Raw genomic sequence first — 27,471 nt, 5'->3', positions numbered from 1 at the left:
TGTTGTGCACATTGGCACTAATGACCTTAAGAGTAAGAGATGTGTAGATTTATTTAACAAGTACAAGTCAATGTTGAAAAAAAGTCATGAGTTAGGGTTAAATTTGAAAGTGTCTGCAATTCTGCCCAGACATGATAGGAGGGAGTATATGATGAAAGCCTTGTTAATCAATTCAGCCCTAGAGAGATTGTGCAAGGCTTATGGGGTAGAATTTTTTTCGGTGTGGTCTCTGCTTGCTAACAGGACAGACTGCTTCGACAGGGATATGATACACTTAAGTAGAAAGAGTGCAAGAATATTTGTTGATGCTATCAAGGTAGTGTTAGGCGAGTCTGATATCTGCTAGCTTGGGGGGATTCACAGAGTAAAAGATTAGCAGTAGTTGCAGGCAGAGGCGAAAGTGATTCTTGCACTGCTTCTATTGTAATGAGCAGCAGCCTGGAGAGCAAGTTGCTGGGGTTTCAAAAGCTGCTGCTGATCGTGGAACAATTAAATACATGGGTTGTGTTTGGGTAACTAAGAGTAAGAACAGGTGCATGTATACTTGCATGTACACCCTGCTAGAAGTATAATAGATAAATTTGATGTGCTGATCAAGACATCAAAGGAAGATATTGTTGGGATATCAGAGACATGGTGTCACACAGAAATAAGTAGTGCAGAATTGGAATTTGGGAGTACAATGTGCACAGAAAGGGGATAGGAAGGGAGGAGGGGTTATGCTGTTAGTTGAGAAACACAAAATCTAAGTAAGTGCATCCAGTTGACAAAATCTAAGTAAGTGCATCCAGTTTCCCTTTCCCTGTGTTTACGTCACACCAAACAGACTCAATATTGCACTGGTGGACAGTGCAATATTGAGTCTGTTTGGTGTGACGTAAACACAGGGAAAGGGAAAATGTGAGTAGGAGTGTGTTATAGGCCTAATGACTCTGATGAGTACAGTGAACAGTTGTGCAGAGAAATAGAGTGGGCCAGTAAATCAGAATGTCTTGTAATTGGGATTTTAACTTCGCATGCTAGCAAGGCTTTTGTGGATTTATTGGAGGATTGTTTTCTACAGCAACATGTTTGAGGGGCAACCAGAGGGAGTAATACTCTTGTTCTGATTATCAGCAGTGATTATTCATGTATTAAGAATTTGCAGTTAAAGGAACCACTAGGTTACAATGATCAGTGTACTGATCTGGGATTTACTTAATGATGTAACTACCATCAAGGGTAAAGGGAAGTGTTTTTGTTTTCTTAAAGGTGACTACAGTGGTCTCAGACAGTTTTTAAATTACTGGGAAGCCTTCAAGGAATTAATTTTGGAAGCTACTAGGCTTTTCATACAATCTAAGAAATATTGTTCAAGATTTAGACCTAAATGGATGTCATGAACTAATGAGGCTCGTGGCAGAGAAGAAAAATGTGTGAGATGCATATAAATTATCAGGTGACACGGAAGTCTATGGCAAATATAAGCTAGTCTGTAATCAAGTCAGAAAGGAGGTTAGGCAAGCAAAGGCTGATTACGAGAAATCCTTGGCAAAGGATGCAAAGATAAATAACAGACGTCTTATTTTATGTAAACTTTATTTTTCATCTACATTCAGATTTGAGGAATCCTGTAAGGGAGGAGAGAAATTTGTTCAACTTTAACAGGGAGCTAAATGGTTTTGTAATAACGGAGAGCAGAGTGGAGGAGAAATTGTTAAAGTTAAACATAAGAAAAGCACCCGGGGCAGACGGAATCTATGCAGTTATAATGAAGGAGGCAACAATGGAAGTAAGCAAACATTTACCCATAATTATGAGAGCATTTTTAGATTCAGGGGAGGTCCCCATGAACTGGAGATTTTCAAATGTATCCCCAATTTACAAAGGGGGTTCAAAGGGTGACACAAATAATTATATACCTGTTAGTTTAACTTCTGTTCTGGGGAAAATAATGGAGTCACTGGTTAAAGAAGTGATGTAGGATCACCTAGACAAGACTGCAGTAATAATTCAGACACAGCATGGGTTTGATAAGAAGAAGGCTTGTCTGACAATTTGATTGGATACTATGATGTGGTCAGTAAGGAACTGGATGCAAAAAATAATTTTGATATCATATACTTGGATTTCAGGAAAGCTTTTCATACCATTGCACATGGAAAATGCCGTACAAATTGGAGTGATATGGCATTAAGGGCAAGTTGCTGAAATGGATAAAGGGATGGTTGAGTGGGAGACTGCAGAGAGTCGTAATCAATGGACTGCTCTACGTGGACTAATGTTATTTGTAGAATCCCCCAGGATTCAGTGGTGGGCACATTGTTATTTTGTGTTATTATCAGTGATATCGATGAAGGTATATCAGGCTTAATGTCGAAGTTTGCAGATGATACAGATGTTGGCAGGGTTGTTAGTGACATTAAAGACAGTATGCTACTGCAACAGGATCTTGAAAAGTTAGGCAGATGGGCTGAGAAGTTGCATCTGAAGTTTAACATTGAAGTTTAACATCTGAAGTTTAACATGGACAGTACTGCATATGGGTAGCAGTAACCCAAGCAAAACTTACCAACTGTGTGGTACTACACTCAGGGAGGTGGAGAATGAAAAAAATCTGGGGGTAATTGTGCAGTCAGATATGAAGTTCTCTGAGCAGTGCAGATGGGCTGCCAGAGCAGGTAATGGAGTTTTGTCAATGATATATAAGAATTGGTTGCAGAGACAAGGAGGTGGTTATCCCTGTGTATAAGGCAATGATCAGGTCACACCACACTTCGAGTACTGCGTACAGGCCTGGAGGCCTCATTTTAGGAAGGATGAAGAGTTGCTAGAACAAGTACAGAGAAGGGCAACAAGATTGGTGGGAGGAACAAAGGGGTACTCTTACCAAGAGAGGCTTAAGTTCTGAAAGTTGAAGCATCTGGAGACTAGGCACCTGCGAGGTGATCTGATTGAGGTGTATAAGGCCTTGAATGATGTGAGCTGGCTCAATGCTGATGGGATACTTCCACTTGCTCAAACTTAGAACCTGAGATGACATCAATTCAAATTTAGGAAAAACAGTTGTAGAATAGAAGTGTGGAAATTTGCCTTTCGCCAGTGGGTAGTTGATTGCTGGAACAGACTTCTATCCGTTGTTGTTGTTGTGGAAGTTGATAACTTAAATAAATTTAAGGCTGAATTAGACAAATGTTTGGAGTGACCAGATGCGTTAAATGGGAACATTTTTTTTAGCTGATGTTGTATAAGCTTGCTTTCTTGCATCATCTGCCTCAAGTAATGCTTATGCTAAAAGTGGTGGTATTCTATTATGTTATTAGGGTTAAAGTTTACAAACGGGTACGGACGCCTACCTTGAATGTTCAGTGGGCGTGGCCTGCCTGATGCCGTGTTTGACAGGCGTTGATTCTCCAGGGAGGTCACGTGATCTTTATGACGTCACTTCCGATCATGTGACTCGTGACATTTTTGGTCATGTGACATACGTGCGGAGACAACTTCTGAGACCGCGCATTGCTCTAGTAAGCTGGTCACATGACATCAATGGCGTTATTATTATGCCCGCGCTTTTCTTCAAACTCGCAACCGGCAGTCTCAGCGAATGTATATCAATGGCGCTCTTCCACTGATGCTTTCTTCGAATGTCGGCAACAGCGGGCTGAGAAAATGCGGGCACCCACTTGTACACATGCGGAGTAGTGCTAAAATCAATGCATTTTTACCACCGGCTGCGTGCCTGCCACACACTTGTATGTCCACAGAACTGGGTAAACTTTCGAAAGCTAGTCACGTGGTGTCAAACGTCATACACTGGTCATGTGACATGCCGTTGCTTACTCCGATCTCGGCGACAAGCATCGAGAATATCCGTACCCACTTCTACACCTTCGTAGAATGCGACGCAAGTGGTCTGCAGTGAATGCCGTATTTCCCCTGCCTGCCAGCCGGCATGGTACGCATTCGGTGGCGCTAAAAGGAAAACGCATCGAAATCCACGGAGGGTATACACTCTGGTAAAAATTAATATTCTTAAGATAAAAGCAAAAATTCTTAAGATAAAATCACACTACGCATCGGACGGACGGGATAACATGTTCCCAAGATTTAAAAAACACCAATATGAAGGGGTTACAGCATTAGGGGAGCTGTTATTAAAAAAAAGGTTGAAACCACCAGGTTATATTATGCAAAATAGAAGGAATGCCTTCTATTTTGTACTCCTTCCTTGTATTTTACCTTTTTTCTTAGTGCACATCGAAAATGCACGGACAGGATACCCGCTTCTAAAAATTAACATTCGTAAGATGAAAACACATACTTGCATTAAAAAAATATATATAAAATATCTAGGGAAATTTTGAAAATCCTTTTAATTTTTACAGTGTATTTTTATGTATGTTGTTAGTTGATGTGATTTTTTTATCCTGAAATTTATTGAATTCCTGTTTTGTGACGGACGGGGGGGGGAGTGAGTTTCATCTTAGGTGGATTTCATTCTCCTCCACGGCCAAAAAAAAAAGCAACGTTTATTTTGATATTGGAATATTGTATTATCAGAAATGTTAACAATGCGATGATCCATACATATGCAAAGATGAATAAAAAAAGATCGTAATAGTACTGAACTTAAACGTTTCATTCTAATTAGTACGATTTTTAATCTGTGATAGTTTTCCTATGTTCTCTAATAATTATATAATTTTTTCCTCTTTTTTTGTAACTTTTACGTATGTTTTTAATGTATACACATGCACAGTATATCCACAGAACTGGCCAGTTTCGAAAACTAGTCACGTGGTGGTGTCCAACGTCACACACATACACTGGTCATGTGACATGCCGTTACTTACTCCGATCTCGGCGACAAGCAGCGAGAGAATATACCGTACCCACTTCTACACCTTCGTACAATTCCACGCAAGTGCTCTACAGTGAATGCCGTCTTTCCCCTGACTGCCAGCCGGCATGGCAGTCAGTGGAAATACGGCATTCATTGCAGACCACTTGCGTCGCATTCTACGAAGGTGTAGATGTGGGTACGCTATATTCTCCCTGCTCTTCACCAAGATCCGAGGAGAGCACCGGCATGTCACATGACCAGCTAGCGAAACTTTAGTCAGTCCTGTCTGTGGATATACATGTGTATATATTTACAACGTATGTATATGTTAGGGGAGAACTCTGTGTATTTATGACTATTAATTATAATAAGGAAATATGAGAAAACTATAATCATAGTTTTATTATACCGAAATCACAGATTAAAATTCGCACGAAACCATACTAATTATAAACAAACGTTTAAGTTCTATAACAATCTTGTTCATCTTTGAATATGTATCAATCTCATTATTTATTGATATTTCTGAAAATGTAATGTTGTCACAGTAAAATTAAATATTCCCGAGATTGAAAAAACACCAATATGAGGGGGGTTACAGCAGTGGTTTTCAGTCAGGTTGCCGCAACAACATTCCAGAATGTTGTTGCGGCATCCTAATTTGGGTTTAAGTTAATTAAACTGATTTTTTTTAAATTTATAAACTTATTTCATTATAAAAAGGTATACAGTAATAAAATTATTATATACCGTACATATATAATTTGTATTATGAAATGTAAATTTAATAATTACATTATTGTGGTAACTGTCATATATATTTTATCTATCTATCTATCTATCTTTCTATAGGCGCCTCTGTAGCCAGGTGGGAAGGAGCAGCAGTGCATAGCACACGCTTCTTGATTAGACCGGGGTTCGAGCCTGTCACCACCAAATACGGAGGATGCGGAAAGGTCAGGGAATGACCATCGCATTTCTCGGAGCAATATGGCCTTAGTTGCTAATGCTCCTAAAAACCAAACAACTCAACTATCTTTCTATATAGAACAGTACGTGTATATGAATGCGCCAAGCAGCAAAACAGGATATAGGTATATAAAATAATATACCTATTATTTTATATAATAGGTATATAGAAGAAAAGTAAATATAGATGGAGAAGTAATTAAACACTAAATGCCTAGCCTAGTTGAAGAAAATAAGAGAAAATGTTTAAGAACCTAAAAAAAAAAAAAAAAAAAAAATCAATGATTAAGTAGAATTAAGTCTGAATTAATGCCGAATTAACAGGCTAATCATATGTACAAAAGCTGAAAGAAAAAGAGGAGAAGGGAGGAGAGGGTAATAGAGATAAAAATTATAAAGTTAAATTCAAAAATAAAAATTAAAAATTTAAATAATTAATACATAGATCAGGTATTTCATCAGGGGGCTACACCTGATCATGTACCAAACACTGTTTCTATGCAAACTCATGCTGATGGAGAAACTATTAAAATGAAATAGATATAATAATAAAAAAAAAATTAATCACCAGAAACATGAGTAAGGTAGCCCCAACGCAGTGTGTTTAGATTAATAAATTGAGTCGATACTATGCAAGAACGCAAACGCAGTGTATTTAGTTTAATAGATTGAGTAGAAAGCATGTAAGAACGCAGTGTGTTTAAGTCGAAAGTATGTAAAAAAAAAAAAAAAAAAAATAATAATAATAAAAAATAACAAGGTAGCGGTACAGAAAAAGGAAGCAATGCAAGGTAAGGGAGGGAAAAGAAGTTTATTTCTTCAACTAGGCTACATGCAGTCGGTGGAAAGACGGCATTCAGTGTAGCGCCACTTCCCTAGAATTGTACGAAGGTATAGAAGAGGATACCATTCTCTATCTTTCTGTGCTTGTCGCCGAGATCAGTAAGAATCATATTTCTAAATTACTTGCAACCGAAGTTTTTTTATTTATTTATTTAAATGTTGTTTATTTATTTAAAAGTGACGCTGTTTGAAAAAAAAAATAATAAATAAATAAATGAAAAGTACATAAAATATAATAAAAAAATAATATATTATAAAAATATTTTAAGTATAATCTGCTGATAACATACACAATATTATGTTTAACGATGGGGTACCATTTTAGGAGTATGAGAATAGGTATAAAACGGATGGGGTAACTTTCTTGAGATTAGCGTTGGGTCCAGGGGCATGACCGGGAGTGAGATTCGGTAACAAGAAAAAATATCCCATTTATTATGTAATCAAAGGAAACAGGCCCCTGTTTTAAGTTCAGTATTCTATAGTTAAGAAAAATTGAATATACTGTTGCATGTGCAATTATTTAAATCTTTCTTTTTTTTTCAAATGCACTTGGAAGAAAAGTGGTATTTTTTCGCTTTTTTTTAATTTTAAACTAAATAACAGATCAGTTTCGTTGCTGCTTCACTTATGGGTTGAATACCCCTCCCCCACCCCAAAATCAAAGAAGAAAAAGGATATGGATATTGCCTCTATCGAAGTGAAGCGTTTAAAATGGTATCGACGTGTAAAACGGATGCAAGAAACCACACATGCAAAGGCACTCCTGGAATGGATATCTCCAGGAAGAGGGAGGAGAATTCCAAAGAGGACATGGATAGACTGAGTATAGGACTACATGACAGTTGGAGGTCTAACTGATCACATCACCTTGATTCTCACTTTCTGGCGGTAAAATATTACCACCAACAATTACTTGCAGGCTGAGGAGTATTCCCATTACAAATGGAAATACTCCTCTTTAAAAAAATTCCATCATTTTGAATCATTATTTCTAGAACAGGAGATATATTCACCGTCCCTTGACGTGTATATCAGTCAATAAAGTTTTTTTAAGCTGCAGCGATTATGCATAGTTCATTGTGCAAGAAAAAAACGAAAATAATTTTCACAAGAGTGTACCTCTCCTGTGGATTTGTTTTTATCTTACGAATGTTAATTTTTACAAACGGGCATCCCTTCCGTGGATTTTTGATGTGTTTTTATGGTAAGTATTCTCTCTGATGTGTCTTCCTTTCAGCGCCACAGAATGCGAGCCACGCCGGCAAGCAGTCAGTGGAAATACGGCATTCGCTGCAGAGCACTTGCGTCGCATTCTACGAAGGTGTAGATGTGGGTACACTCTATTCTCCCTGCTTTTCGCTAAGATCCGGAGAGAGCACCGGCATGTCACATGACCAGCTTGCGAAACTAGTCAGTTCTGTGGATATATTTACAACGTATGTATATGTTAGGGGAGAATGCTGTATATTTATGACTATTAATTATAATAAGAGAAAACAATAATCATAGTTTAATAATACCGAAATCACAGATTAAAATTCGCACGAAATCATACTAATTATAATGAAACGTTTAAGTACTATAACAATCTTATTCATCTTTGCATATGTATCAATCACATTACTGATATTTCTGATAATGTAATGTTGCCATATTAAAATTAAAATTGCTATTTTTCACCGGGTGGAAGGAATATAATCTACCGGAAACGAAACTCATCCCCAGTTATCTATCCTCCTGGATTCAACACTGCGTGGTGAGAGCTAAAGAATTTTTCCTTGAAATTTTGTTTGATCCAACGGTTATGTATAGTTTTCAGGGAGAAAACTATACATAAAATCGGTTTTTTCCGGATTCGTGACTTTCACCTCCGCGGGAATAACTCCCCCATCCCCGGGAACGAAATCGTAATTTTTATTTTAATATCCTTTCCATGATGTCGGGCCTTGAAATTTTCGCCATATATATTTTTAAAATTTTAATTGAAATTTTCTTCACACTGCTCTTTTTAGGACGTGTTTTCCTTTCAGCGCCACCGAATGCGTACCATGCCGGCTGGCAGGCAGGGGAAATACGGCATTCACTGCAGACCACTTGCGTCGCATTCTACGAAGGTGTAGAAGTGGGTACGGATATTCTCGATGCTTGTCGCCGAGATCGGAGTAAGCAACGGCATGTCACATGACCAGTGTATGGCGTTTGACACCACGTGACTAGCTTTCGAAAGTTTACCCAGTTCTGTGGACATACAAGTGTGTGGCAGGCACGCAGCCGGTGGTAAAAATGCATTGATTTTAGCACTACTCCGCATGTGTACAAGTGGGTGCCCGCATTTTCTCAGCCCGCTGTTGCCGACATTCGAAGAAAGCATCAGTGGAAGAGCGCCATTGATATACATTCGCTGAGACTGCCGGTTGCGAGTTTGAAGAAAAGCGCGGGCATAATAATAACGCCATTGATGTCATGTGACCAGCTTACTAGAGCAATGCGCGGTCTCAGAAGTTGTCTCCGCACGTATGTCACATGACCAAAAACGTCACGAGTCACATGATCGGAAGTGACGTCATAAAGATCACGTGACCTCCCCGGAGAATCAATGCCTGTCAAACACGGCATCAGGCAGGCCACGCCCACTGAACATTCAAGGTAGGCGTCCGTACCCGTTTGTAAACTTTAACCTGTTAGGTTGTTATTAGTCATCTACTACCTAGTACTTCTCGGTGACAGAATGCTGGCTATTCCTCCATGTGATGTGGATGCCACACCTTTTCCTGTGGTTACATTGTTTTGTGCCTAGGTTATTGCCTTCAATATACATAGTGCAGTGTTTTTGACCATGCACACAGGGTTATATCCATGATTACTAACTGTCCCGTGATTGTGAGGGTGCAAGCATAGGATTTGGTTGTCACAGTATGAACGGACTTGTTGAAATTCAATCCACTGAATTGCAAAAGTTCACTGCAGTGAAAGTTACAAATGTTTCCATTTAAAAAGCTGTACTTTAATATTTCAGGAATGCCTAATTGATGGAAAATTAATTATTTTAAGAGTTGTATGCAGTGGCCATTTAATTTTTAAAGTGTTAGCTAATGATGTCTGCTTACATGAAAAAGATCTGATCTTGCAATCAGACATGAAGTTTTTGAGCAGTATAGACAGGCAGCCAGAACAGCATATGGAGTTTTCTTGATAATATACTTCAATTTTGCCATCAGGGATAAGGAGGTGATTTTCCAAGAGTATATGTCAATGGTTAGTCTACATCTCGAGTACTGCATACACGTGTGGGAGACATTATTTTAGGAAAAATGTGGATCTGTTGGAACAGAGAAGTGCAACAAGATTAATGACGAGAACAAAAAGGTACTCTTTCCAAGAAAGGCTTCAGTTCTGCAAATTGCAACATCTGGATACTAGGCACCCACGAGATCTGATTGAGGTGTTTAAGAGTTTGAATGGATTGACTGGGCTCCTTCCTCTGTATACGAGGGGGCATAAATTTAAACTGAAAAAGGATGGTTGCAGGATAGATGTACAAAATTTTCTTTCAGCCAGCAGATAGTTGATTGTTGGAACAAACTTCCTCCTTTTGCTGTGGAAATTGGTAGTTTGAATAAATTAAAGAGAAAGTAGAAAAATTATTACAAGAGGTCAGACAATTGATACATTTTTTTTATTTATTTTTTTTATTGACTGATGCTGTATGAGCTTGCTTTCTTACATCCTTTTCCATACAACAATTACTACTACTGCTGCTGCATATAGATGATTGTTAGCATTGCATGATTTGCGATCTTATTTTGCACGTACCTGATGTATTTTGTATTCACAGAATATAATAATTTTTGAACTTTTATTCCAGTTCTTGGAAATCATTTGAAATGTTCTTCTTTGAAAAAGAGTCAACAACCAACATAAATGCCAAGTTTATGGAATTGTGCAATTGAGATGGGAAATCCCAATACTGAGTTCAGGCACCACTTAGTTTTTTTTTTATTTTATTTTGAAATATTCTCTTGTGAGTAGTTCAGAAGGGGAAGCACAGTAGATAATAACCTGTGAATTAAACTAATGCATTTTTCATCCTATAGCTTAGTAACCTTTCCAAGCTTGTTTATCTTTTATTTTCTGGACAAACAGTATTTAATCTGATTTAAGTGATAATTCATTATTGTTATTTAAGAACAGGTTTATGGATATTGTTCATGTTTTGTTTTCCTAAATGTAATAAAGAACAAAGACATATGAGAGGAAGCAAAAATACTATGATGCAATAGACAGCTGAATATACAGCTCATCCTTTTTTTTTTTTCTTATGAAAACCCCAAACACGAGAGGTATTAGAACCTGTAGTACTTAGTACCGTGCTTGGGTTGGAGGTTGAGAAGACGAAAGAAGATATTTGTTGACATTAGACTTGTAGACTGTAACTTTCAAGAAATACGTATGAAGGAAGGTTGTTCCAGAAAATGGCAATTGAATGAATAAACGAGGAAGATGAAAAGTTGATTCTGGGAGTTTGGAGTTAGACAGTAAATGGATGATGGCTGGTGGCAGAACGTGTTCGGACTGTTTTGAAAGAGAGAGCAAGAATTATAGAAGCCAATTCAGAAGAACAGTGCCCGGGGAAGTATCTGTAGAAAAGGCATGCAACAGAAACAATATGTCTATGAGACAGAGAGTGGAGAGACTCTGCTCTGTTAAAGAGGAGTCATTAATTAACCTAACTGCCCTCTTCTAAATGGAATCTAGAAGCCCGAGAGAGAGAGGTTTTGGGGGCACCGCCCCAGTTGTGCGAACAATATTCCATGGTGGGGCAGATTTGCAATTTGTACAGAATGAACAGCTGTTTGGAAGAAAAGTAACACCAAGAGCAAAAGAGAAAACCAAGTTTTTTAGATGCAGAGGAAGCAATATTTGTAATGGGCTTGTGCCAAGAGAGATTAGAAGTCAGAGTAATCCTCAAAAGAGATATATCATTTTGCCTAGAAATCGGAGTGTCACCACAGATAAGTATAGGAGCAGAAGAATCCTTTTTGCGAGATATAAGACAAGACTGAGTTTTAGAAGGGTTAAAATCAACTAAGTTCTTTGCCCCACTGGAGATCGGTATTTAAGGAATTGGTAACGGATATTCGAGAAGTTGAAGCTGATTGAGGAGGGCAAGGTTTTTCAAAATGGAAAGTGGAATGCAATGTGCTATCATCGGCAAAACTATGGATAGGATTTCCAGTCAATGGAAGAAGGTCATTAATGTAAAAGAGGAAAAGAGTGGGGGAAAGAACTGAACCTTGGGGGACTCCAGCATTAGTGGAGAAGTTAGAAGACAGAGAGCCATATACCATCACCCTCAGTGAGCGTTCAGAGAGAAAAGTGGATAACCAATTACAAAAAACAGTTGACAAACCATAAGATGGAAGCTTGTTTAGAAGACCTTTATGCCAAACATGATCGAAAGCCTTTGAGATGTCAAGAGCAACTGCTTGTGTTTCACCATACTTTTCCATTGAATTTGTCCATAAACGAGTAACATAAGCCAAAATATCACCAGTAAATCGACACTGACGGAATCCATACTGGCGATCGTTGATCAGACGGAAGGTTTCTAGGTAGTTTAAGAGTTTGCGGTTAATTGATTTCTCCATTACTTTAGAAAGAGTAGAAGTAATTGCAGTGGGATGATAATTGGATGGGAGGGACTTCAACCTTTTTAGAAACTGGCTGGATATGAGCAAATTTCCAATCAGAAAGAAAACCATCTTTGGAATAAGAAAGTGAAAAAAGGCGGCAAAGAACAGGAGTAAGTTCAGGAGCAGAGGTTTTGAGAACACGTGGAGAAATACCATCAGGATCTGGAGCTTTCTTAGCATCAAGATTCGTCAAAATCCTTCTGTCATCCTTTTGACGGAAGACCACAGAATTGAGCGTGCTGGGAATGGTGGCAGGTGTTTTAACAAGATCATTAATACGTGAGTTGAAAGAGAAATGGGATGCTAGCAGGTCAGCTTTATCCTTAGCTGAAGTGACAGCAGGACCATCTGGTTTTGACAGAGGTGGGAGCAGAGATGGGCAAAAGTTGTGGCCAATAGCTTTGGCAAGAGACCAGAATGCTTGGCTACCATTAGGGTAAGAAGCAAGTTTTCTACTCTTAGTCTGTTCAAAATCTAGTTTGGACTGATTAATGACTGCTTTACAATTGTTGCATCGGCACTTCCATAGCCAGATGGGCAGGAGCACCAGTGCGTAGCACATACTTCTTGATTAGACCGGGGTTCGAGCGCGTGAGCCACCAAATATGGAGGATGCAGAAAGGTCAGGGAATGACCACCACATATCCCCGGAGCAATATGGCCTTAGTTGCTAATGCTCCTAAAAAACCAAACAACAACAACAATTGTTGCGAGCTTTGGTGTAGGCAGAAAATGAAACTGAAGAATTGGAAACAAGCCAATTACGATATGCAGCATTCTTCTCTTGAAGAGCCTTAGCACATTTATTGGAATACCAAGGTTTAGATAAAGGACGAGATTTTAGAGTGGAGTGTGGAATAAAAGATTCCATTCCTGCAAGAATAATTTCATTGACACGATTTGAGCAAACATTGAAATCACATGTTTTGAAACAGTAGTCCGACCAAGCAAAAGAAGAAAATAAATCTCGCAGGTCATCCCATTTCATATTGTTGTAATACCAAACAGTATGAGGTTGGGAATAGCCATTAGATAAAGGTTCCATTGGAGAAGAGACAATCACCAAGTTGTGATCTGAGGTACCTAAAGAACCACTCACTTCGACCGTGTACTTGAAGGGTTATTTGTGAGGAAAAGATCAAGTGTGTTGACTGTATGCTTGGGATTGTCCGGTATTCTTGTAGGTAAAGGAACAATCTGTGCAAGGTCATTAGAAATTGGAAAAGCCTCAGCATCTCGACCAGCTGAGTCGGTGTGACTAGAAAACGGAATCCAACTGGAGTTGTGAACATTAACATCACCAAGAAAAATTACGTCACTGTTAGGAAAGTTGGACTGGAGAAAGTCAAGTTGCAAAGAGAGGAAGTGAAAGAACTCCAAGTGATTAGTGGAGTTGGAAGAACGGTAGAGACATCAGATGAATTTGACACAGTGAAGTACAGAGATTTTAAGCCAGAGAAGATCAAAGAGAGGAGATTCCAAATTTCCAAGTCTCTGACAGGGAATATCGGAACGGGCATAAGCATAAGTACCACGTTTGAGGCGAAAGGAATCATACAGGAAATAGTTTGGGCAACTGAGATGAGCAGTAGTTGAATCAACCGATAACAGAAAAAGTACATGGGGTTTGGCAGACTGCAAGTGGAAATGGACATCGTTGAGATTAGAATTGAGACCATGTATATTTGTGAAATGAACTAGGAAGTGTTTGGAAGGTTTAGATCTTTTTGCAGATAAGCTTACTCTATTAGTTTGAGAATTCATGGTTTATTCAATAGTAAGAAAAGTGGATAGGAACTGCTGTGTGAAGTAATGAAATTTTTGGATATGGCATACACATGGTAAGAATACACACGGATGCTTGACATAATGTGGCCTCAACAATGCCTCCCACATGCACACTATCTGGCTGAGTAGAGGTAGCAAGATTATACACTAGCTGATCCAGAAGCCTCCTAAGGAGTTACCAAAAGGTTCGGTCTGGTGTACTAAAAAGCGGGCAGCCTGTGAACACCGCTTTAGAGCTGTACCCTCGAAATGTAAGGAAGTTGGATCTCGCCATGATGCTCATCATAACCTCAAAAGTCATCAGTCATGCTGCATGATGGAAGAGATGGGGAAGGTTTGACCGGAACTTAGCAGCTCTGGAGACTAAACATGAGTTCCACCACTTCAAGCCTCCAATTAGCAGAGTGGTGGTATTGCACTGGTTGATGAGAGTCATCTAGCACCTAGTATTTCCTGGTAACACAGAGGGGCAGCATTCCTCCATGGGGTGTTGGCACCACACCTCGACCCCTGCTTACGTTGGTTCATACCTGGATGGTCACTCACAGTGTGCTTGTGCATGGAGGTTATACCCAGGATATCCTGCTATATCCTGTTATATCCTGCTATTACAAGTGTAATATATTCTGAAAAAAACTGCGCTTAGTAGAAATATGTTCTTCAGCCTGTTCTTTTTTTAATATAATGCAGTAGACTGTCAAAATAACGGAACGTTCGAGCTAACGGCACAATGAGATCGGAAATTTATATGCAGTGCAGGTGTGTTGCAGTGCCAAAAAAAAAAAGAAAACAGCACGTCACATGACTACTGTATTTGTTAAATGTATTCACATTTTAATGAATACACATTACTTGTATATTCATTAAAAACACAGTGTTTTTCTTTAAAATTTCTCTTGCTCAGGATTATTATAATGACTGGAGAAATTTGAGTCACACCCTTAAAGAGCATGAAACCATACCAATTTATTTTGAATCGCATAAGAAATGGATAGAGCTCAATTTTCTTGGGCTTCTAGTAATGAAACATTAAGTCACATTTTCAAAACAATTTGAGTGCTGAAACTCATCATTGGCAAAGAGTATTAGAAAGACTATTTGCAATAGTTGAATTTCTCGGACACCAGTGTCTTGCATTTACCGGTTCATCGGACAGATTGTATGAAAGTAAGAATGGGAATTATCTGCAATTAGTAGAGCTGCTCGCAAAATTTGATTCTGTCCTGGCATAGCATTTGCAAAGAGTAAAATCCATTGAACTCCATAACCATTATTTAGGGGAACTGTTCAAAATTAGGTAATACAGCTAACGTCCCTGACAGTGCGAAATATTATTTGATAGTTGTTGATTGTACTCCAGACATAAGTGAAGTTGAACAGATGTCAATAGTAATACATTTTCTCAATATCAATCAAGGAGCAGAAATTTGTGAGCATTTTCTGAATTTCGTTCCAGTCGAGAAAACAACTGTGTCAGAACTTCTGTATTGGCCTGGCTACAATTTTAAATTTGCTATCTTTAATTTTAAATTCGATATATTTATAAGCATTGAGAAATTTATCAGTGCTTATAAATATTCAACGACAGAATCTGCTTTGGGCTCAGAAATACAAATATTAACCAGCAAGTTCTTAAACGGGATTACCCACTTTCTACAATAGACAGAATTAGGGTACAAGCTAAGGATAGAATACAAAAAAATACACCAACCAACAATAGTAATATCAAAACATACTTTATTTCTGTCCCATATGTTGAACAGTGGCACAAACAACTTTACAGATCCTTTAAAGATACCGAATTTAAAATTATATCCAGGCCAATATGAAAATTACACACTATACTTCAACAATCACTTATTCCTTGCCTCATTTGCATCACAAATAAATTACCTAATATACATTTCTTGCAGTGATTGCGACTCGTCTTATCAGGGTTCTACGCGGTTTCCTCTGAATTTTTGTGTTAATTAACATGCGGCCTCAGTTCATGCTTCTTGTTCAGCAGCGTCAGAATTAGCCTTTCATGCCGTTAATGAAAAACATATTTTTTTATTTAACGAGGCCAAAATAGTGTCCAATGTAATTTTTTTTTTTTTTTTTTTTTTTTATGAAAACCCCAAACACGAAAGGTATCAAAACCTATAGTACATAGTACCGTGCATGGGTTGAAGGAGAAGTATGGGGAGAGGGAGATGCCAGAAACTTTGCTCTAGAGACTAAACATGGGTTTCACCACTTCAAGCCTCCAATAAGCAAAGTGGTGGTATTTCACCGGTTGATGAAAGTCATCTACCACTTGTAGGGATAGGGAAATGATCTTAGACACTAAAATTCCTAGCAAGTGAATGTCTAAGATCATGGTAATCTTCCTTGTGAAAAAACAAATCCCATTCATTTTCCATTGACAACAATTATTTCAGTAAGAATCAGAAAATGTGTTGCCAATATTAAAGCGGCAACCTTGTTTTCTGCCAACTATTCACCGGACCCAGTGAAGTTTACTGTTATGTCCACCTGCCCATCCAATCATTTCATGTGTTATTTTTCTGTGTGGAAATTTGTTTTTCCTTCTGATGACATCTTATTGAAAATTCAACAAGAGAAAAATCAGTTATTACTAGGAAAATATGTACACTATATAAGCAAACTAATCGTTTGTTGTCACAAGTTGACAGTGTACTAGTAACAATTCTGTAAAAGCATAGTTTTTCCAGCAAACAAAATTTAATTAACATATGCAGTGCATTCATTTGAAACTTCTGGAGTAAAAAAAAAGCAGTAATCTCTTTAGAATTATACTTTTAGTAATGACCACTGTGTATTCTCAATGCACAGTAGGGATTGAGTACCTCATGTACTGAAAGAAAATTTGATATCAACAGAATATCCCACAGAATATCCAACAGAATATCCCACTGAAAGAAAATTTGATATCAACAGAATATCCCACAGAATTACCTTTTGCACCATAAAACCACAAACTACAACAATACCACAGAGGATATAAAAGTGTGCCAACTTGCAATTGCTGCTGATGAGCATAGTGTGTGAGACCAGCTTGTATGCCAATGGCTCGTATATCAATAAAGCTGCTATTGCTACTGAAGAAACCAAAAACTCAAAAGAAAAAGAATTACAAAAATATGCTTAACTTTTATTCTCACATGCAGGATAATCCCACGGTCCACTGTCAAACATCGCAGTGAGTGTTTAATCTATATGCTTAGCAATTAAAAGAATAAAACCATATACCTGACATTCCTACTGTGTCCACATATGTTGATTAACCAGTATATCTGGGTAAAGTGCCTGCCTGGCAACCCAAAGGTCGCGGGTTCAATTCCCGCCTCGGGCTTGGATCAAAGTACTGCAAAAACCTTGGGAGGTGCATTATGGCCACAAAAGCATATGCGCCAATTTAAAAAAAAAAAAAAAAAAACAGTATATCTAATTCACATTCATTAAATATCCACCTAGCATTAGCTTTTTAATATACACTATGTAAAAATTATCATTTGGATACAATTCTTTCATGACAAACTAATAACTGCTTATCAGATTAATTCCCTTTAACAATCTGTTATTTTTCAGATAATTCCATTTTTGAACACATGATCCTGCAGTATATGCTTAATCATGGATTCCATTATTTACCTTGCCACAGAATTCAAGCTTACAGGTCTACATAATGGAAAGACAACTGCTCATCAGCAATTTACTGGAACTCCACTGTAGTCCAGGGATGTACACATAATAGAGTGATTTGATAATATGTCTTGCTCTTTCCTTTAATATTACTGGTTATATATCATCAGCTCCTTATGCCCTTTTCACATTAAAATGTGAATTTTCTTACCAATCTATTTTCAGCTAACAATTCCTGAGCTAGGGTGAAAGTACTCAAACTTAAAAGAATGCTCTCATTGATGCAAAAAATTTAACTCATGATCTTTGTTTAGAATCAATGCCTTGATCTGAGACCAGGACAATAATACTTAAGCCATAAAAAGAGTAGTAGATCGTAGAATAGAAGTACCTCAGTGAACACCTTGCCATTCACCGGCTGTTTTTACTGAACAGAATTCATACAATACCTGAGGGCAACAAAAATTAACCCCATCCCTTTACATAAGGAGTCCTATAATAAACTGACAACTGCAAAACCAAAAGGAGCATACTTTAATCCGTATGAAATTAAATTAAAAACACTATCAAATGACAAATGTCCCCATCCCACTCCTTTAGGGCTTGCGTGGCTCATATGCCATTTTATCTAAGCTTGACTTAGATAAAATATAAACAGCATGTGCAATATCCTGGCAGAAAAATGCACTCAACATATGCTTTAGTAAACCTTCTATCTTGGATATAGAGAGGGAAAGAGGTAATACATAATTCATCCTGACTATAAACAAACATGTATGACAGAAAGGACACTGTCAATACCTGATCACTGGATAGGTTTAGACCTGGTAATCATAGAGCATATATGTGTGTGTGCGCGCGCGCACACACACACACACACACACACACACACACACCTTAAAAAAATGATTTTTTTTTTTTTTTTTTTTTTAAACACCAAACTGAGCATACTGACGAATTTACAGTATGAATTTTTGTGATATTTTACATGAAGCACCCATGCCATTTCTTTCTGTTAGATAACTTTCAAAAAAAATTATTCTAAGGTAAATTTTAAAAACAAAGTCCAATTCTTTCTACAGTGCAGCTGTGCCACTTGTTTCTAATTCAAGGTCCTTCCAAATTCCAAAAGTGGTTGCTCCATATGTCAAGTTACTCTAACAAATGAGAAATGCTTCCTTAAAAGGAGAATAATTATTGACCAGTTTCCTAAACAGATCAGTCCAAGATCAGAAACACAGACAGCCCTAACCTCTGTCTGTCTGGGCTACCAAGAGTTAAAAAAAAAAAAAAAACCTTTTCCCAGAAACTGCATTTCCAGACTTTTTTCCCTAGATAACTCATATTCCTGAGTAGTAGTTCATAAAGAAAAAGTTCGTTAGGGTAGTTTTCCATAGATTTAGTGGTATAATGAAAGGATGTGCTCCAAAAATTAAAATATTCACTTCCAAAAAATATGGTGACTGGGATAAACCTTAATTATTGTTGATTCATGGAAAATATGCTAATGATGAAATTTTTTAAAAATAAGATCATACATACTTTTTTGTTTCTACCCTTTTGCCGTTAATAATTCTTGTAGAAGTTGAGGTTCTTTTAACTCCAGGTCTATTAAGATTAGTGCTAAATGTTGAAGTGCTGAATGTTGTAAACCCTCCCTGATCTGCACCTGCTCCATTAAACATATCAGGAAAACCACCAAATGCAAATCCAAAACCAGGAAAACCAAAGAAACTATCTGTATGCCTATTAACTGCAGATGATCCAAATCTACTATACAAGACTATTAATTGCAGAAATCGTTGAAATTAAATTACATGAGAATTCTGTTAATGTTCGCCAGCCATATCTAATCTCCGACTCGTGGTCCTTTACGTGCATGCGCGAAGACAAATAATCCCTATTTAATTTCCATGCTCGCCCCTATATGGTAATTTTCATTCCTGTGATCACAACATATGGTCGAAAAGCGTTGTGAACTTCAGGAGGGAAAATCGTTTTGCATTTTTTTCGTTAAATTAATTTTTGACTTGATTTTTAATTATTGTTAATTATTTCTTACTGTATTTCGATTGTTTAATTGTTTTCATTTTAATTTCTGGAGAGTATCATATGGAATACCCGAGGGGCTCACATCTGGTGAGTATGGGCTTGGCACACCCAGGGTCCTGAGCTGGATATCATCATTCTTCTCTTCCTTGGTGTTTCCCTTCTATTTATGACTTTTGTTCTCTCTCTCTCTCTCTCTCTCTCTCTCTCTCTCTCTCTCTCTCTCTCTCTCTGTCGGGGTAACTCAAATTTTTTTTTGGCTGGTGCAGCAAAAATTATTATTTATTATTATTATTATTATTATGATAATAATAATAATAATAAAAGTGTTCTACGCATCATATTGAGGTAAACTCTTATTCTTTTACAAATAGTAAATAAGAGTGTCTCATCATCCCTTTGGCATGGCTTGCAAGAAAATTTTACTGACAAGGGTGCCCAAAAGGCTCCATGTTTGGGGCATCAAAATATCTTGGGCTGGTCCTGATTGGGCTGTTTTTTGAAAGAATGAATGAATGTAAAGTCATTTGGCTAGCTTGCTCTCTTTTCTCTTTTAAAATAAACCTGTAACACTCAGATCATCCAGAGTTCTTTTGAATGTGCAGCCTCTTTTGATGATCAGAACCATGTTAGAAACCATTTTTTTCAAAATTTCCAGTTTTATTCAATATGTAATACTTTCTGTATTTTTCATTATATATATATATATATAGAGAGAGAGAGAGAGAGAGAGAGAGAGAGAGAGAGCATGTTTCAATTAAAAAGCTTAAAAAGCACCACTTATTTTTAGGTTTTGGCTATTTGTCATGTGGACTTTTTTTTTTTTGTTATATTTTGGCTGAAATTTTGAAATTAATGTTAACATTTGATTAAGTATTGCTGTTTAGGTTTTAATGATTTCTAAATTTAATTTTTGCCTAAGCAATTGCTTTTTATCTCAGTGGGAAAGTTGTATCCCATCGTTGGTTTAGTCTAAAAACGTTATTGGTGTACTTCTGAAATGACTTTTCCAAGCCATTTCAGCCTTTTCAACTCCAGAGTACAAAAGTGCTTGTGTTTTGAGTGACTCTGGCACGCAGGACTATTAAATAGAGTAATGTTCTTGTATACTGTGTGAACTATTCTGATCTTATGTGGACATCCCCGAGTATAAACAGAAAATTTATATATTTATTTTATAATAACACTGCAGCTGTAGCACAAGGAGTGGCATCACAGGTGTAGTTGTACAGCTGACACAGATAGGCACACATACTGAAGAGTAGTGACTATTTCATAGAATAGAAGTGTTTTTTTTTTTTTTTTTCCCTTAAAAATAAATTTGGCATGTGTTTACTTCAGAAGTACGCTGAGAATGTTTTTAGACTAAGCTGATCGCAGGAAACAACTTTCCCATTGAAAAACACATTTTATTAGGCTAAATTTAAATTAAAAATTATAAATCTAAATAGTAACATTTTGTCTAATTTTAACATCAACTTCAAAATTTCAGCTCAAATATGACAAAAAAAGTCAAGACAACAAATAGCCTAATTTAAAAATAAGTAAGATAGACTGTGGTGCATTGTAATTGAAACGTCCTGTATAGGAACTGTATATAAATTTTTACACATACAATATGCAGCCCGTCCTCATGGACAACTGTAAACTGAAATGATGCTAGCGAAAAAGAGAGTAACATAGTGGCACTTGGGTTTCATGTGTGTAACTTTGAAGTGTTGTGTACACAATGTCAGACAAGGTGTCAAATAAATATGCTCATAATGTGAATTGTGTGTAGTATGATGGCATGTTACACTTAAACATCGTTAATTGCTTTTTTTTAGATGTCAGTAGTCAGTTTGGAATTGATTAATAAATAAATAGTTTCCTTTGTAAAGAATAGATTTAAAAAAAAAAATTGTCTTATACATAGAAATAAATACTTTTTTGTTTATTTGCGATATTGTGTTTTGAATTCTTTCAGGATTGCTGTGGTGGCTGTTGTAATGAGAAGCCCGAAGAACAAGGTCAGTTTGAGACAGTCTTTTTTATCACTAGCTGATTAACTTCTATAGAAAGGGTACAAGTACAATAAATTTTGCACATGTTATGAAGTCAGCATTAAGTGTTAAAGTGAAACTACTGTCTTGGGCTGTAATGTTTAGGTCAAAAGTTCAAATTCTTTTAAATAAGAGCACTATATAACTTCATAAGTTAATTTATAAAAAGTTGGGATACTACTGTTGAAGAAATAAATTTTTTGAACTTAAGGGAATTAATGTAATTGTCAGTTTGCTAGCCAAAAATATAATAAAAATTCAGAATCATTATAGATCAGTTCATTGAGTAGGAATTATATTAAAGTACTGAAAGATAATAAAGTGAATTAAAGTATTATTATTATTACACTGGTCAACATGTAAAGTGTTGCAAAAACAAAAATACCAAATCTTGACTAATTTTATGTTGCTGAACATGAAAATCACATTAAAATTTGTCAATTGGCTCTTGTTTTTGAATTACAGTTGGAGTCGCATATTAGTGAGTTACTCTACAGTAACAATTATGGCTCTGCAAAACGCATGGCAACACCACAGTTTCAGTACCACCTCACCTGCATCACATGATAAGTTGTTACTGTAATTCTCGAATAAGGCTAGGTACTTGGTAATTTGTTCTCAGTTAATGGTTGTTCTCTGTGAGATGCCTACTTTTTGTGCACTATTTGTGTCACGTAAGATTAATATGCCCCGTAATTGTGTTAATAGTTCAGATGACTTCTGTTGCATATGTGGAGAAGTCGCATTAGCTTCAAGAAAGCGCCCCTTAACTCAAGTCATAAAAAAGGCCTACATCTTGTACTTCTTTTCTTCAAATAGGCCTACAGGGTTGGGAATATTCATATTGTGAATTAAGCAGTCGACACCAACTGTGTTAAAGCATGTTGAATTAAAATAAAATAAAATAAACACAAAAAACCAAATGAATAATTTAATATTACTCGGATAAAATGTAAAAAACGTAGAAATACTAATTACAATAAATACTGTTTACAATAACTTCACAATTTACAATAAATTATACAGTAATAAAAGTGTTAAAACCAATAAAATACAATAAAATATACAGAATTAATGCTTTTATCTCTGTATATTTTATTGTATTTTATTGGTTTTAACACTTTTATTACTGTATAATTTATTGTAAATTGTAAAGTTATTGTAAATAGTATTTTTACATTTTTTATATTTTATCGGACTAATATTAAATTATTTATTTGGTCTTTTGTGTTTATTTTATTCTACTTCTTGTTCTTTCGGTGTGAAGTAGGTGAACAGGATAAGAACTGAGCTCAACACATATGCTGTACTACCTGTTCATCAAAACTCAATGCATGGGTGACAGTAGTGTATTCAGGACAGGATGCACTGCAACAACATTCCTGTACTTTTTCTAAATGTCATAATAGAAAATCATTAAATTTATACACCTAATATTATGAAACAATGGCATAATCGAAGGGGGGGGGGTGAAATATATATTTTACCCATTGCTACTAAAAATATATATTAATAGTAATCTTTAAAATTAATAGATTTCTTTAAAAATTAATTCAAAAACAAAAATATAAATTTCGCAATGAAACTTGAACATTTCTTACTGAAGTACAATGCGTTTGATAGAGAGATCCAATGAATGAGATATACTGTGATGCATGCAAATGCTGCATTTTGATTCGCCATGAGCTGAATGCTAGAACTGGTTGTTCTATCAACCATGAGTCTGAAGTCTGATTCAGTTACTGTACAGTCGATGTGGCGTTATCATGTAGTCTTCTGGAGAACTAGTGTTCCGGTACTATTTTTTTATACAACAAACGTTACGGTACTATTATTTAAATTCTATACGGTGGGACCAACTGATGATGTTACCAACAGCAAATTCAAAATGGGAAGCATTCAAAGAATTAATCTTGGAAGCTACTAGGCTTTTCATACCAACTAAGAAATATTGTACAAGATTTAGGCCTAAATGGATGTCATATAAACTAATTAGACATGTGGGAGAGAAAAAAAATGCATGAGATACAAGTAAATTAACAGGTAACACAGAAGCCTATGATAGATATAAGCTGGTCTGTAACCAAGTCACAAAAGAGGTTAGGCAGGCAAAGGCAGATTACGAAAAATCTTTGGCAAAGGATGCAAAGAAAAACAGCAAAGAGTTTTTTACTTATGTAAACTCTAGAAGGAAGGGAATGAATCAGATTGGTCCACTTGATATCAATGGTTCAACTGTTGATGAACCTTCTCAGGTAGCTAACAAACTAAATGAATATTTTGCATCTACATTCACACATGAGGAGTTATCACAGGGAGGGGAATGCCAGAAGTGTATTAAACTCTGGCAGTAAGCTAGATAATCTTGTAATAACTGAGAGTAAATTGGAGGAGAAATTGCTGAAAATAAACATAAGTTACCTAGGGTGGATGGAATCTATCCAGTTATATTCAAGGAGGCAGAAAAGGAAGTAAGCAAACCCTTAGTGGTACTACACTGTCAGTGGTAGAGAGTGTTTGCTGTGTAGTACCACAGCAAACTCTGTGATACTACACTGACAGCGGTAGAGAGTGAAAAGGACCTGGGGGTAATTGTGCAGGCAGATATGAAGTTTTCTGAGCAGTGCAGACAGTCTGCAAGAGTAGCTCATGGTGTCTTGTCAATGATATGCAGGAATTTTTCTAGCAGGGATAAGGAGGTGATTATCCCCTTGTATAAGGCAATGGTCAGGCCACAACTTGAGTACTGTATACAGATCTGGAGGCCTCATTTTAAGAAGGATATAGAGCTGTTGGAACGAGTACAGAGAAGGACAACAAGATTAGTGAATGTAACAAAGGGTTGCTCTTAAGAAGAAAGGATTAAGTTTTGCAAATTACAGTGTCTGGAGACTAGGCACCTGCGAGATGATCTGATTAAGGTGTATGAGGCCTTGAATGGTTTGAGAATGCTCAATGCTGATGGGATTCTTCCTCTTACTCAGAATAATCGCCTGAGAGGGCATAAATTCAAATTGAGTAAGGACAGTTGTAGGATGGATGTGCAGAAGTTTGTCTTTAGTCAGCGGGTGGTTGGTTGCTGGAACAAACTTACATCTGTTGTTGTTGAAGTTGAGAGCTTAAATAGAGTCAAAGCAGAACTAGACAAACATTTGGAGCGAGTGGATGGGTGAAATAAGGGTTTTTTTTTTTTTTGGTTTTTTTTTGCTGATGCTATATAAGTTTGCTTTCTTGAATCATGTGCCTTTGCTAATGCTAATTAAAGGTAGGTTGCTGCAATAGATAAAGGGATGGTTGAGTGGGAGACAACAGAGAGTAGTTATCAATGGACACTGCTCTGCATGGACAAATGTTATTAGTGGAGTTCTGCAGGGTTCAGTGTTGGCCCCATTGTTGTATTGTATATTTATCAATGATATTGATGAAGGTATATTAGGTTTAATGTCCAAGTTTGCAGATGATATAAAGATTGGCACGGTTGTTAAAGACAGTAAATACAGTATGCTACTCCAACTGGATCTAGATAAGTTGGGCAAATGGGCTGAGAAGTGCTAACTGAAGTTTAACATGGATGCAAAGTACTGCATGGGGGTAGTAATAACCCAAGAGAAACGTACCAACTGTGTTGGTACTACACTCAGGGAAGTGAAAGCAAAAAAGACCTGAGGGTAATTGTGCAGTCAAATATGAAGTTTGCTAAGCAGTGCAGACAGGCTCCCAGGGCAGGTCACGGAGTCTCGTCAATGATATACAGGTGACCCCCGCTTAACGCTGATAATTCGTTCTGGAAAAACAGAGCACTAAGTGAATCCACGCTAAACGAGCGCCGCATTCCCATAAGGTAACATATGTATTTGTGAGTTGCGGTCGGTGCCATAGGATATTTTCTAATCAATAATAAGTAGTGAAAATAGTTCAACATTACGAACATCTCATTATTCCTATAAACTTGGCATTAGAGCACCATTGTCCAAGATAAGACTAATGTACCACTCCTTTGCTGTTTAAAAATTTATTATTTGTGTATAAGCATAAATAATATAATCACAGCCACTCAGTGTATATTTATTATATCAAGTTGGGCTCAAAAACAATGATTAATATTGTATAACTTTTGGAGAAAACAGATAAATCAAAAAATGAATTTCTAGAATAAAAAAAAAAAAAGTTGGTGCATAATTTTTCTGCCTACATTCTACCTAATTGGATACATTGTTTCCAGTGCTGAACATTTTTGCATGCCATTAAAATAAAATTCTTTTGGCTAAGAGGCTAACTGCCATTATTGTATGACTTCTTTAACTTCTCCATTGGAGTCATATCTGCTGTTTCAGATATTCTTTTATGCTTTGGGAACCAAAAAAAAAAAATACTAGGCTATTGGAAGGAAGCAGCACAGCTTCAAATCCCAGTAAAAGAATTTTTGCTAATGTTGCAAGGCTGCAGTGAGATTACACATTGTCATGTTGGAGCAACATTTCTGTATCGCAAGCCTTACTTGAATGATTCTTTCCTTGAGCTCATGTCTTGGTGTACCAGGCTGAATTGATTAAGGTCCTTTTTTTAAAAAAAAACAAACGTTAGTGTGAATAATACTTATAATGTCCCAAAGCTCCATCAGCATCACATTGCTAACTTATGCTTGGACTTTGAAACCAGTGAAATGGTATTTCACTGGTGTAGAGTACTATGTATAGTTCTGGAGGTGTCATTTTAGGAAGGATGTAGAGCTGCTGGAACAAGTACAGAGAAGGGCAACAAGATTAGTGAATGGAACAAAGGGTTGGTCTTACAAAGAAAGGCTTAAGTTCTGCAAATTGCAGTGCCTGAAGAGTAGGCACCTGCGAGGTGATCTGATTGAGGTGTATGAGGTGTGTATGTGCTTGAATGGAATGAGCAAGCTGAATGCTGATAGGATTCTTCCTCTTGCTCAGATTAAGAACCTGAGGGAGCATAAAAAATTCAAATTGAGAAAAGACAGCTGCAGAATAGATGTACAGAAATTTGCCTTAAGCAGCGGGTAGTTGATTGGTAGAACAGACTTCCATATTTTGTTGTGGAAGTTGACAGTCTAAATAAATATAAGGTTGAGCTGGACAGGCATTTGGAATGAATGGAGGGGTTAAATGGGAGCGTGTTTTTTTTTTTTTTTCTGGCTGATGCTGCATAAGCTTGCTTTCTTGTGTTGTATGCCTCTAATAATGCTAATGCAATTTTTTTTTTTTTTTAGAAATACACCTATGGTGGGTGAATCTATAGGGATGTTTATGCCTTTCGCAGTGCCCATGATATGGAGGGAACAAAGCAATCACATCACAGACTCTTACTTCTGTATGGTGCCTCCTATTAGAAAAGGGATGACATTGAAGAAAAATTGGATAGTGATGTAACCAAATATACCATTTTCAATTTGTCTCATGCCTCACGGTGAAGTACTACCTATTCCTGAACCACCTGACTGTTTTTCTGTACACTCTGATGAAGAGGAAGACACTGCTGAACATCAACTTGATATACACGAAGAAGTACAGCAGACAGCTGTTGTATTCGAAATAAAAACTGTGATAAATTCTATCAAACAGAAGGTGAACTCACTGTTTATAACGATATTGAT

General features: G+C 36.9%; 1 protein-coding gene across 1 annotated transcript in view; it reads left to right on the top strand.

The window, feature by feature from the left end:
• Positions 1-27,471, top strand: part of LOC150083274 (serine incorporator 5-like) — a 217,594-nt gene that overhangs the window by 135,340 nt on the left and 54,783 nt on the right. Inside the window, exon 7 of the mRNA XM_090378456.1 lies at positions 21,782-21,824. Within this exon, the coding sequence (XP_090234582.1) occupies positions 21,782-21,824 (43 nt within the window). The remainder of the gene's footprint in view (positions 1-21,781; positions 21,825-27,471) is intronic.

The sequence above is a fragment of the Mastigoproctus giganteus genome, chromosome 7 (assembly GCF_048544385.1).
Source record: "Mastigoproctus giganteus isolate SK-2022 chromosome 7, ASM4854438v1, whole genome shotgun sequence".
NCBI classification, from domain to species: domain Eukaryota; kingdom Metazoa; phylum Arthropoda; class Arachnida; order Uropygi; family Thelyphonidae; genus Mastigoproctus; species Mastigoproctus giganteus.
The sequence above is the reverse complement of the archived record's forward strand: the minus strand, read 5'-3'. Positions and strand labels throughout refer to the sequence as shown.